Source organism: Aptenodytes patagonicus, chromosome 3 (genome assembly GCF_965638725.1).
Source record: "Aptenodytes patagonicus chromosome 3, bAptPat1.pri.cur, whole genome shotgun sequence".
Taxonomy (NCBI): domain Eukaryota; kingdom Metazoa; phylum Chordata; class Aves; order Sphenisciformes; family Spheniscidae; genus Aptenodytes; species Aptenodytes patagonicus.
Genome location: NC_134951.1, coordinates 88,298,662 through 88,312,385, shown reverse-complemented (window position 1 = coordinate 88,312,385; position 13,724 = coordinate 88,298,662). Strand labels below are relative to the sequence as shown.

The 13,724-nt window shown below is 35.2% G+C and overlaps 1 protein-coding gene across 3 annotated transcripts in view; it reads right to left on the bottom strand.

Annotated features, from left to right (window-relative positions):
- Positions 1-13,724, bottom strand: part of RYR2 (ryanodine receptor 2) — a 457,875-nt gene that overhangs the window by 110,414 nt on the left and 333,737 nt on the right. For all 3 annotated transcript variants that reach the window (XM_076334184.1, XM_076334182.1, XM_076334183.1), the window contains exons 52-57: positions 11,975-12,053; positions 11,245-11,334; positions 9,961-10,098; positions 7,641-7,718; positions 4,587-4,662; positions 1,808-1,934 (exon numbers count right to left, since the gene is read on the bottom strand). In XM_076334184.1, the coding sequence (XP_076190299.1) occupies positions 1,808-1,934; positions 4,587-4,662; positions 7,641-7,718; positions 9,961-10,098; positions 11,245-11,334; positions 11,975-12,053 (588 nt within the window). The remainder of the gene's footprint in view (positions 1-1,807; positions 1,935-4,586; positions 4,663-7,640; positions 7,719-9,960; positions 10,099-11,244; positions 11,335-11,974; positions 12,054-13,724) is intronic.

The following is a 13,724-nucleotide window of genomic DNA, read 5'->3' as shown; positions in this document are numbered from 1 at the left end:
TGGGAATGTCTCTATGGGTCCTACAGACTTTGAGTCCAGAGTGCCAGCTACTGCAGGGGACTGGTGTGAGTGGATTTGGTGCTAGCACTTGGAGTCAGACAGTGGGGGGGGTAAGGCACCCTTGGTCTGTGGTATCTGCAGCTGGAGCAAATGGGAGTCCCAGTTGCCAGTCACTGGAGTGGGAATGCTGTGTGTCCCAAAAAACAGCTAATGTGGGGTGGCAGTGTCAGTAAGGTGAGTGAGGGGCTCAGTGCCAGCAGCTGGAGTGGGACTGTGGGTCACAGGCCATGTGCCTGAGTGTCATGTGCTTGGCAGGGGGCAAGTGTTTGTATCTTCCCTAAACCCGGTCTGCATGAGGGTGCACTAGACTAGAATGGTCACTGTCAAATAAAAGACTGGAAAGAAATGTGTGCAAGGCATATGTGGCAGAATGTCAAGTGGTAAGCAGACCAAAGAAAAACATGAATCAGATGCTTGTTTAGACAGCGCAGTGGTCACAGGAGCAAGCAGGTACATTGAGTTTAACTTGATAGAAAGGCCTGCATTTGACTAGCACAGGAGGATGTAGATGTGGCACGAACTATTTACTAGATGATGGGTGTGTCCAAGTTAACAATTATCTTACCATCCCTCTTAGCCTTTCACTCCTCCAAAAACCAAAAGCCACTTTTCACTTGTGTTTAAGTTAGACAGAAATAAAAAGGATTAGTCAAAAAGGAACGTGTAACCTACAATGCAGCTGAGGAGTCTTTTATCATTTTGACAGGGGATGAGAAAAGAAACCTTTGCTGACTGACATCCTTCTTTGTACATCCTACTCCACTGAAGGGAAGTAAATTGAATTATTCCAGCTACCCTGAAAGATTTTACCTATAATTATTAGATTAGCTGTGGGACTCTACAAACGGGCTGAATTTCATATGTGATATAAAAGAAAGGAAGTAGGCAGATTTTAAGTAGATGTGCTAGGCTAATTAATTCACAATGATTACTTAAATCCATCTCTGTGACTGTTTCATTCACTTACTAATGTTCAAGTCATACAAATCTCAGATATGCTTTCAGCCTTTCCTAGCGACTCACATTTCCTAAGCCATGCTGATGAGGCAGACAAGCCTCAAATTTAATTAAAATTTTATTCACGCTGCATTTAGTAGGTAAGTATGTCATATTAAAACCAAAAGGAATTATGCAAGTTATTCAGCAGAGAATGGCATGTATACGTACTGAATTATGAATGTTCTGTTGATTACTACATTTATCCACTATTATTACATTTACACTGTGAATTGTTTAAAAAATAACTTTAAAACATCACTTTTCACTTTTAAAATATTTTAATAACACTACAAATTAACTCAGTTGAAAGAAATGAGTAATAGATTTTAGAAATAAAACTGTCTTTTCAAAGCAATTGCCTAGAAATTCCTACAGAGAGGTGCATGTGCCTGACCTGTAATGAAGACTTAATAATTCTATCTCTTGTAGAAAATTAACAAGTTTACTAACAGTTGGATGTATGGAGACACACCAGAAAGAAAAAGCATGCTGCAGTGTTGAGGGGAGAGGCAGAAGACATGCAGAGATTCTGGAGAACTCTGCTTGTGCCTTCCAAAAACCCTGGTACTAACTGTAATCCATTTCTTCCTTACAGTGTTCTATACAAAGGAGCTCATCCTTACTCTGAGGTACTGAAACCTAAAAATGACCATAGATTTTTCTTTTAATAAAAAAAATGTAAAAAAAAAAAAAGGTACTGAGGAGTATTAGAAACCTTCTGCGACACTAATACTGAACAGACAATTACCTGGAGACAACATATCCATTAATCTGTAGAAATTTCAGAATATCCTGTGCCTTTTCTCTGTCCTTGGCTTTTTCTTTGGCTGTGAGTGTATCATAAGGAACAAGAAGAGGATGGTTGCCTCCTCCTACTATGGAACATCAAGAGAATTAAAAAGCAGTTAGAGTTATCTGTTGACATTGTAAGTCTCAGTATGTAAAAGCACTGTCATAATAATACATAGCACATTACAGTAAAATCTAGTCTGAAATAACAACAATGCACTTTTCTGTTTCTTTACACAAACCTAAAAAATATTCAGATAGAAACTTTAGACGTGGCAGCAAACATAGTTCTAACATAATCAATTGCTGCAAGTATCAGGTAAATATGTTGAACCTACTGCAAAAACTCTTAAAGAAGAAAAAAGTGCTTAACTGTTACAAACATGTATTATAATTACAACTTCATTTAATGAAACTGAAAATATTTCAATGACACATCATTTCATAAGAAAACCAAGATATAAACAAATATATAAACATATACAGAGTCCTGCTTTTAAACATTCTGATGACAGCAAAAAGGGTTCATGGAGTTTAACAAGATATATGCATATCTAAAAATATATAAGTGATACAGTTCTACTTTACAGTAATAAATTAAAGACAGAAAATTCGAGTACATTATTCAAATGTGGTTCAGACAACTGTCCAATCTGATCAAAAGAATGCTGCCAAAACAGAGAAGTAAACAGAATAAACTGCATTTGTATTGCTTACAAATAGCTGATGTATTGATACCTCTCTGAATGTAGATAGTTAATTTGGCAGGAAAATAAAGTTGCTATTATTAATATAAATACCTGTATAAAAAGCAACACTCTTAGGATTTCACCTTCTAAAATCACCATCATACAACAGAACACAATAAATTCCTAGGATAATTGCTACGAAACCCCAGGAAAATGTAAGGGTAATGATCAGACCTACCTCAGAAAAAATACTACAGCAAGTCTCTAGTAATAATATTTTAAAAGGGAACAAATTCCCTCTAGAAAATATTGGAGACATATCCTTAGATGATTTTGTAAGCCACATATTCTAAAATTTTCCATTAGTCCTGCCTGAATCCGTTTAAGTACATGCAAAATGGTAACCTAGTGGGCAAGTCTGATGTTTGGGTTTTTTTGTTTGGTTTGGGTTGGGTTTTTTTAGGAAGCCTTTAACTTTGGGATGATTGGGTTTTATTCTATTACCACAAACGTGACCTAATTCCACCTTATTACAGCTAAAGACAGACATGCAAAAATGCATATAAGCATAGTAAGCATACATGCCCTATCTATGTAAGTCATTAAGACTGCAATAGATCATTCAATTACAATTAATACACACAAAGTGTTCAATGAAAGGGAATGACACTTGCAATTTTCGGGTGGCTAACAATTTGTGTATTTGAAAAGCCTTAAATGGAAAATAGGAGTATTCTGTATCTGAAGTCTGCGTTACTGTTCTGTTCTTTACACATGTATAAAAAATATTTCAAGACTAGCATATGTATATACTGGAGGAAAAAACCCACACTCTTGAGGGCCAGGTTTTGCTCAGCTGACAAATACATCTACTTTTCACACGAAGAAACTCTCCATCAGAAGCCTCTCCATTCACTATAGCCACCTCTAGCCTTCTCAGTACTACGCTCCTTTGCACAACACTAAAAATACTATACAGTGTTCTCATTGAAGTGCTGTTCAGAAGCAAAAATCTGCTTGCAAAGCTGTCAAATACAGTAGATCCATTTAAATATCTAGTCCTCCTGTAGCCTACGATTTCCTGGACTTAGCCCATCCTGGCACGACTTATCCTGCAGAAAGTTTTCAAAAAAAGGCTATAAAAATTAAAATAAAAGCTGTATTAAAGGGAAATAAAACTAAAGGCATGGAAATTCATAGTGATTTATCAAAGGCACTTCCAGGTGGAACTTTACTTTTTCATACAACCTTAACTACTGTACCTTTGCTGGAAGCTTACAACTAATAAAAAAAGCAAGCATACAATTTAAAAAAAAAAAAAAAAAAAAAAAAAAGGCCAAGTTTGGTGCATACAATTAGACTTGACACCTTCGGATAAGACAAAACCCTAGCTTCAGTCATTTGCAAATGAGAACTTGCTGTTTCTCCAAATATTGTTTCCTCCATGTGCAAATATAATGTTATCTGCAGAAAAAAAATTTAGCTTTAACACAAATAAAGAAATTATTTTAACAGAGAGGAAAAACAGTAGGTTACACAACATATAACAAAATTTGTCATTTAGGTAAGCAGAGATCATGGAGCACATGCAATTTTTATGTGGAATTAAGAATCTGCTCTAGGTTTATCCACTTGTCAATTCAATACACAATACATGCAGTTCTTAGTAAACACCCTTTTAGATCTATCTACAATAAAAGAAGTAATTCAAATGAAATCAGGACCCACTGGACAATAGTCTGAAAGATTAATGCTAGAAGGAAAATGTATTAATGTAGCTTAAATTTATTTACAGGCTTTGACTTCTCTTGCTTTGATATATTTGAATTGGTGAACTACTTCAACAGGAACTGTTACACTCAGTACTATAAAAACTTCCAAGCTCTAAAAATCACAAAATATTCATTTAAGAATAGATACGTTGTTGTTTCTTCTTTGTTAATTTAAATTCACTGTTCCTTTTTTTTTTGCAATCTGTTTTCTCAAATACATGACCTAAGCTAGTAATAGAGAACTTAAAATACTGTAAATACCTATAGTTAATATTACCTTTTGCTTCAAGCTCCATTTTCTTTTTCTTTGCCCATATGTTATGGTAGTTTTCGGCCATCATCTCAGCCATAGCCTTAAGAAAATGGAGAGCTTAGTGATACGTGTCACAATGACATCTTGTCACCCCCAAGAAGGACAATTTTCTGGTTGATATTAAATAACGAGTTTTGTTCTCTGGGAGGCTCAATACAATTACACTGTAATGGTTCACAGAAAACAAGAGTTTTTATTGAAAAATTATGATATAGAATTTGGGTAGGATGGGTATATGTATAGGAATTAGGAACCCTGTGCTGAAGAGAAAACTGTTAATATGAAAAAGGAGGAACCACAAAGAGGAGTATAGTATGGAAAGAGTACTGGGGTGTCAGGCAGGGACTTCATTCTCAAAACAATGCCAGCAAGAACCTCCTGAAGGCCCTGGTAAGGGAAACAAAGAACAGCAAGCCAGAGGACGGACTCAAGATTGTTCCTGCTGGCTGCGGCAGACTGACTATAAACCCATGGATATCACCTGATCAAGGTGGATACTCATTTGTGTGAGCACACTGTTAAAAGCACCAGCCATTTTACCAGGGACTCCATATATGCAGCCACAGTTTTTCACTCAGCGTGAAATTCTCCTCCAGCATGCACAACAGATAAGTAAATTCTTCCTACAAAACAAACTCTTTCAGACTGGTAAACGAGAAGCTAGACCCCAAACTATGCAAAACACAGACAAACTCTCCAGTCTCTAACTAGTAGGAACTACTATTTCAACATGAAACAACTTTTTAAACCCACCTCTCCTGTCCTCCTGATTGTATACCCTTCTAGTTGTATGCAGTGGTGGAATTTTCTGTAGATTTCACTTTTCACTTCTTTCATGGACCTACAGAAACATTCTTCTCATCTTCAATAAGGGTTTTGAGTAACCAGTATTTCTGAATACCAACTTCTTTATCTGGGAGAATACTCATGAATTCAGATAACAACTTGAAACTTTTTGGCCATATCTTGTTTGTCTATAGGACAATTTGTTTCAGAAACTTTTCTCCAGTGGATACATTATTACACACATCTCTCCTGTATGGTAGACGCCTTCTATCATGCACACTCTGGTCCTGGTGTTTTGACAGTCCAGATTAGGACCTTGGAAGAATGTAGTGTAGTCTGGGTTTTCTTTTCTTGGAAAGCAGGGTGCTATGAAGATGGTCTCAGAGCAAGACCTAGCTACTCATGGAGCCAGGATGTGACCAGGTGACCACTTAAGACCAAAATGAGAAGTATTTCCCAGACTTTACAGTTTTAGACATGGTCATGATCCCTGCTAGCACAGTATATGCACAGGATGATGTAAACATTAAACAGGACCAATTCTTATGTACTAGTTAAAAAAACCCCAACCAACCAACTTTGTTCAAAACAACTAACTTTTCCCAGCAATTTAAAACAAGGTTGAAGAATCTAACCCTGAACTCCGACTTTAAAGATATTAAACATTAAAAAAAAGTTCAAAATTACCCACAGTTAATTTTTAAAACTCAGATCCCATTAATACCTAACATGTTTGGATATTTCCTAAATGACAGTATCAGGGCAATTAATACCTGAAATTGCATTTTAATTAAATTTGCTTAGCTTTTAAATAATAGATTTTGAAGCTGGTTTCAAAGAATACCTCTCTTCATAATTAAGGACAAATGAATCGTAAAGCCAACCAGCTCTGCTTTATAGCCGAGGGCTACAAAGGAAATAAAATTAATGACAAATCTTAGAGAGTACAGCATAAAAGAGTAAACAAGGGAGTAATAGTAGTTCTAATGCCATTTCTTTTGTGGTTTGTGACACAATAGTTACTTTTCTCTGGGTTTGGTTTACTGCATCATAATACTATGATGATGTTCACATCAAGAGTTGTTTCATGAGCATTAAAGAAAGTCTGCACAGTCTTTTGACTACGCTGAGTCTATACAAATGTTAAATGATGTAATTACAATGAAGCTGTTCCATCAGTTTAAGATAAGAGTGTAATGACAGAAGTAGTGTTATTCAATTATCAATTTTATTAAGTCTTTGGAATGATCAGCAATCTACTGAATATTTTAACTCAAGTATGATAGTTAACTGGCAGCAAATTCTTATTATTTTAAAGCTAGACAACAATCTACAATGGGTAGAAATATAAAACTGGAAACTACAAGATAGGGATCAAGGAGGGGAAGTCCAGTGTGAGAATTTGATCAGAGGCACAGTATACAGTTAGCCAATCACTTTACTACTGCTGCTTGTTTCACTGCACTATGACAGAGCTCAGTATGGGCAAACTTAACCCTGTGTTTCAGGAGTTTTTTGTAGACAGCTTTGAATGCCATGTTGCCATCGCTAGACTGGTACAAACACTCATGCTAACTAATTTAAAACTATGTAGTGTATGCCTACATAGTATTGTAACCATACTCACAGTAAATTAGTAGACTGTAAAAACCAGCACCATACTCCATCAAACACCATGAGAAAAAACCCTAACTTTCTAAAGACAGAAACATCATTTGTTTATAAAAATATTGTTCCAAATAACAGCAGTCTACTGATAGATCTGTCAAAATCCTACCCCCAACTTTTTCATTCTCTATTCTCATAATACTTGTTGTAATAATGGTTCCTGGTTCTTATTTCTTCAGTTTAGAAAAAAGAGCAATGACAAAGTGTTTTGCGAAGATGGTGGAGAAATGAATGATAAACAGAAAAAAGCTGATGCTGCAAGTTCTTCTAAACAGGATTCTCGTCAAAACAACTGATGTTCGCAAAGAGAGCTGGGAAAAATCAATCCAGGACTAAAATAAACTTTGAAGCTTTTCAACATGAACCATGTCTTTTAAAGCAACAGAGGATCAAAGAGCAATGATGAAAAAGACCAAAAAAGCCCAACAAACCAACCCCAAACCAAAATCAAAGCATACCAAAGAAAGTAACGTAAGGCACCAAATTTGTTTAAAATAAACTAGCAGAACAGAAAAAAATAAATTGTAAAAAAAAGGGTAGGCATATTAAGTGTTTCTGACTTACATGTAAGTCTCTGGAGAGGGTGACATTGCTCATGTCGATTGCTCGAGGAGTGTAACCATGGGCTGTATCTACAGATATCTGAATGACAAATGTGCAAAACAGTGGCGTTATACAAGCATTTGATATGAAGAAGTTAACATTAACAAGATACTGAAAGTAATGAAAGAACTTAAGGAAAAGTCACTTGAATATCTCTAGACATCAAAAAGATCCTATGTAGCCCAACTGAAAATACATCAAAGGTGGTAAACTTAAGTGAGATTTAGGCAAAGGTCTACATATTTTGTTCCCAAAGACAGACAGCCATCAGACACAAAGCCCCCTCATTCAAATGCAAATGTCACTTGAACTCGTTCAAGATTTTAACTCATTGTGGATAATGCTGTACTAAAGTTAGGATTAAATCTCTGCATTTTCTAGAGTTTTTTTTTCTCAGCAGGCAAAATCTCAAGACAATCTAGTTTAAGGTGAATTCAGGCAAAAATTAAACTTTGAATTTGGCTTTTCAACCCTATTTCTACATGTAGAAATAGAATGTACTAAATACATACCTTTTTCTTTCTGTCCCTCCTCCCCACTCAGAAAATATCACCATTTTGTCATTCTTTCTTTCTACTGCTTACATTTGTCACAGGTTTGCTCCTTACATTGACACAAATGCTCGAAGAAGGATAAACAATGACGGAGATTCCCTGGATGGCAAGCCACTGAGGGAAGAAATGTGGCTAGAAAAGGGGCATTGCTGGGCTTTCCTCTATGGATTCTGCTGTAACAGATACATGTCCCCCACAGGTACATCTTCCTTTAGAAAGAACAGTGTCCAGAATTTTGTTCCTGTGTCGATTTTATTTTCATATGCATGTATACAAGCATGTACAAGGCCTAGAAGTTCAAAGGCCTCCTTTCAAAAGGCAGGTATTTTTAATAGAGAATAACACAAAGGATGTATAAGCAGCACACAGTAAATAAATACTGATAAAGTATTGTTTTCTAAAGCAAATAATGCAAGCATTGTTACATTAACATGAAGATACTGATTAAATATACTGAAAATTTCTCAGCTGAACACAGGAAAATGCTATTTTTTGTGTGTGTGTGTGATGGCAGCACAACACATTTTAAACCCAAGATGAGTATTACTATGATAGTGTACTCAAATACAGAAATATTTTAGGCTTCAGAAACTCTTCTAGAAAAGCTATGTAATTTCATTATAGTAGGGAAGACCGTAACTTAGCTACAAAAGCTGTTTTCATATGTTGATATAATGTGAATCTCAATTGTACAGCTATTCATTCTAATGAGCTCCTTATGCTTAAACTACATACGAACATCTCTGTCAGCATAGCCTTTGGGGCTGGTATTATAAACAACCAAAAGTTGGGAAATTTGGAAGTCAAGAACTTTGGAAGGCAATTATAGTGTGCAAACCCTAATGTGTAGTTTAGCCCAAGTGCTAAATCAAATCACTTGATACACACTTTCTAGTGTCTATAGAGAGCGGAGAGGCCGGTTCAACTGCTCATTTTTCACAGGTGTATCACCACTCACACACGTAAATAGTGCAGAGCTGAGTGGAGAGAAGAAGGAAAGATTTTTCCCCTCCATTTTATTTTCCCCATTGTTTTGGCTCCATGTGTGTCTGTGTGAATGAGAGAGAAAGAGATTTTCTCCCCTCCCCAGTTTAATTGCAAAGTATATGCAGCTCTAAGAGAATATAGTGCCAGTATTTCTCCATTTTATTCTTACAGCATTTTGATTTAAGAAAGCTATTCTAAAGGAAAAAACTATCTTTAACATTTTCAGAATTTTGGCTGTCTATAGATGTAAACTTTATGCTGCATTAACATTGATGTTTGTATTAATTTTCCTTAAAAAAAAGAAATAAAAATAATTTATATACGTACCTTTATTTATTTCTTTACACGCTTAAAGGCATCCATAGCCACCAAATTCCCAAAAATAGCAGTCTAAAATCATATTAATACTCACTATCAATGCCTAATCACCTACTGATGTAAATAATTCCCCTAAATAATGTAGTTAACTTTAAATCAAGTGAACAAATACATTCCTATTTCAGTTTTGTTCAGTTTTTTTGAAAATGTTTATTAACATGTTACTTTGGAACAGGGAAAGAAAGTTCCAGCTTCAGTGAATAGAAATCCAAACCAATCTTCAGAGTTGTACAATTGCTTGTGAAAAATGCTTTCACGTATTTTTATGGTACGGGTTTATTTCATCACTTGTAAAAATCAAAGATTGGAGAGCAGATTTTGCATGCCTTTTTTTAAAATAAGTTTTTAATAAAATGGCTTACTTGACTGGTTTGAGATATGCGACGCGTCCGATTATACAGTGCCATGGAATCTCCCTCCCGTGTTCTTTCAATTCGCCATCCCCATGCCAGCATAGTTTTTAGTGATTCTTTGATTGGCCATCGATAAATTTCTTTCTCCTAGAAGAATGCACATGCAATAATTGCCTGGTTTATTATGTGGCTGCACAGAGCAAAAAATAACTATTGGGCTTCTGCCTGGTTATACTGAGATGCAAAGAAATGTACTGAAATCAGCCCTTATGGCCCAGGGATACTGCAAATAAGCAAATAAATCACGTAAGATATTAAAAAGTTTATTTATCATTTCAGAGGTGGGCAGAATAATTCTGGCCCTGCAGGAAGCTGATGGTCACAGGGATAACCACGTTAATGGCACACTCAGATATGAACTCAAATGTGGAGCAGTAATTATCAGGAGTAATGCAGTGTTTTGTCTGCTACATGAAACAAAAAGACATAATCACAGAATCATAAAAAAAAGTCTATGTTGGAATGGACCTCTGGACATCATCTGGCTCAACCTTCTGTTAAGGTCAGGTAAGCTAACCTAATTGGGTTATCGATGCTTATCAAGATTAGGTTATCTAGGGCCTGCCATGTCATGCCTTGAATATTTGCAGCGCAGGTGATTTCACCACTTCTCTGAAAACCTATTCCAATATTTAAGTTGTCAAGATAAGAAGGATTTCCAGAAAGCATTTCCGCTGAAGCAACTTAGACCCATTGCCTCTTGTCCTGTCACTGTGCATCCCTGTGAAGAGAATAAACCCATCTTCTCTATAACTAACATTTAAGTACTGGGAAACTGAGATTATATACTCATCAGTTTTCTCTTCTTTAAGCTGAACAAACCCAGTTCTTTCAGCCTTGCTGCATTTATCAAGTTCTCCAGCCTTCTAATCATCTTCGTGGCCCTCTGCTGGAGACCAGACAAAGCCTAAACCTAAGTCTTCACTAAGCAAGTAGGCATTCCTGTCCTATATGACCTTACTGTAAAAATATACTGGCAATATGACACTTCAGTTTCCGCTTAAGTTATGCCATGTAAATTCAGCCATGAGAGAAAATAGGTTGAGTGGCCTATTTATTGTACAATAAACCCCTTCTATCTCTTTTTGAGATTTTGAGGAAGGCAACAATCACGCATTAGCTGACGTACTCAAAATAGATTTTAAAAAAGCAATGTGAACACAAGGTGATATTTTCACAGTGAATGAAGCAATCTTTAAATCACCCTGGATCAAGAATGAACAAATTCCTTACCTTTTCAGATAGTAACTTATATTGTTTCATTAATGGTTGCACTTTTGCAGATTCAGAATATGTTTCACCATATGTCCATCCATTGGCAAACTGAAAACAGTAATAATGAGAGGAAAAAATGGGGAAAAGCAAAAAATTATGAAAAATCCTATTTTTATTGGTACAAAGGAACTGAACAATGCTTCTGCAGAGCTTTCCTCTTGAAATTTCCTTTCTATTATTTTCTCAACCAACATTTATATTATCTACGCATAATGAAATGAATTATGTAGCATGCCATCTTTTTGAAATTAATGATTAAACAAAGCTAACATTTCAATACCTTTTTCTTTTACATATTTATATAGAGCAGAATACTGTGCTACAGTTCAGGAACTATTTTTAATACTGGACACACAAACTGCACAAAGGAATAAAAACCCTAAAGAGGTTTTTTGGTTAAAAAATTGAAATTTCAAGTCAATAAAACTCTTAAACAATTAGCAAGTATATTTACTCAAAAGTCAACAATAAAAATAAGGAAGTTATGAATCTCTGTTTTGAAACACTCACGTGCACTTACAGAACTTTCCCCCCCAAATGCATTTCAAGAAATTATAGGTTTATATCTTACCTACGTACCAACTTGTAGCATTATGAAAATAATAATATTCAGAGTAAAATATTTTGAAGATGAAATGGATTAAAATAAAAATTCTGATTTTGCTTTAACAGGAATATAGGTTTTTACCTTTTCCATTGACCATTTGTCATGAGAGTGCTCTGCATATTTGTTAATGAAATATTCTAGCTTTTCAGGGATTGTAATGCTGAAAGTGAAGAGAAAAATAGCTATTATATCACACATGCTAAAATGTGAATGCTTTTGTTTTGAAGAAAACTTTCAAATAAATAATTAGTAGCGCATATATCCATTCAAAGTATCTTACTGTGCTCTGCTTCCTCACATACAGTTTGCTCCAAGCCCCAGTTAAATCAAGGAAAAAATCTGAGTTATTTAATGGGCACTGAATGAGAACCACAGCTCTTGTAGGAATTTCATTTCTTTGACACACATGTGCGGGGAAAAATCAATAATGATACCGCGCACTCATGCTTTTTGTCACATATTTCTATTACTAACATTCATTTTCTTAAGATTAAAGATATAACTATGACCCACAGTTTCAGAAATACAGTGGTAACTTATTGCACATGTCCATCATAAACTAAGTGTACTAACAGTCCTTTTTGAAACACATCATCTATTTCTATAAATTTTAGTATATGCTTGAAGCACGATAACTTATGACAACTCAAAAGTTATAAGCTCAAGGATTTATTTTCCAACACCCCAGTGAATATTAAAAATATTAAAATCCTTATTAAAAATTGAAAAAAACACTAGCCCTTCAACAGGTATACAAGACAGTGCAGAAGTTAAGGTTTCTTAAGTAGTAAAGGAAAAGCAGCTTTCCTTAACTGTCAAACAAGCACTCGATACAGAATCCTTTTCCAAAAATAATTCATCAAATATCAGTATTGTTTTGCATCTGCATTCCTACAAATCAAAGGGAATAATTGCTTCTCGATCACTTATGAAGTAGCAAAATCTTCCCTCCTAAGACAAAGAATTTTGGCAGCAAAAGTGTTACAGTGCCATCTACTGCAAAGTAGAAGAGTCTGTTTTTTAATCGTCAGTCTTAGGGGGGGAAAAAAGCAGAAATGTAAAACAAAATTATGTCAGAGTAACAGTTTCCAAGAGCCTAACCACACACAAAGGTCAGAAAATACTCATCCAGCATGGTCATCAGTTTTTTTATTGTTTGGAAGCGTGTATTTCGAGGGGAACTCTACTAATGGTATAATACTTTGAATAATTTTAGAAATACAAAAAATTGATAAGTACAATAAGGTCATATTATCTGTAGCTTCATATAAACAGGTCTAGGAATAGTAAGCGATGCGATGCAGGATTTGCATGTTAAAAGAATACAGGATAGGTTGGAAGTGACACTGATAAAAGTAGCACTTTCTTTGTCTTGAATCATCACAGAACTGTTGACTCCTATGGCAATGAGGTGACTGATGATTTAGGCAATGTTAAGTAACATTTTCTGACTTTTTCAAATATATTCTGGCTATCTACAATTTTCCTCTGAAATGACACCAGATAAAGTAATTTTCGATTAGTTAAATGATAGAATAATATCCTTACTAAATTTTGTTAAAACTTCAATATATCTTAAATAAATCTTAGACAAATGAATTTTAATGGTCACTGATGTGATTTCTATATTCCAGTCTAGATTATGTCTTTTACTACCATATTTCAATGTGCATACATGTACAAGCATGCTGTAACAAAGGTATCAATCTACTGACAGCTTTCTGTGTTCTGAATGTTAATACAGACAGAAAGCTCACAAAGGCAATTGAAGCAGATGTCTTACAAGTAGCATTTTTCAAGACATAGTGCATAACCACACTGCTGTAAGACT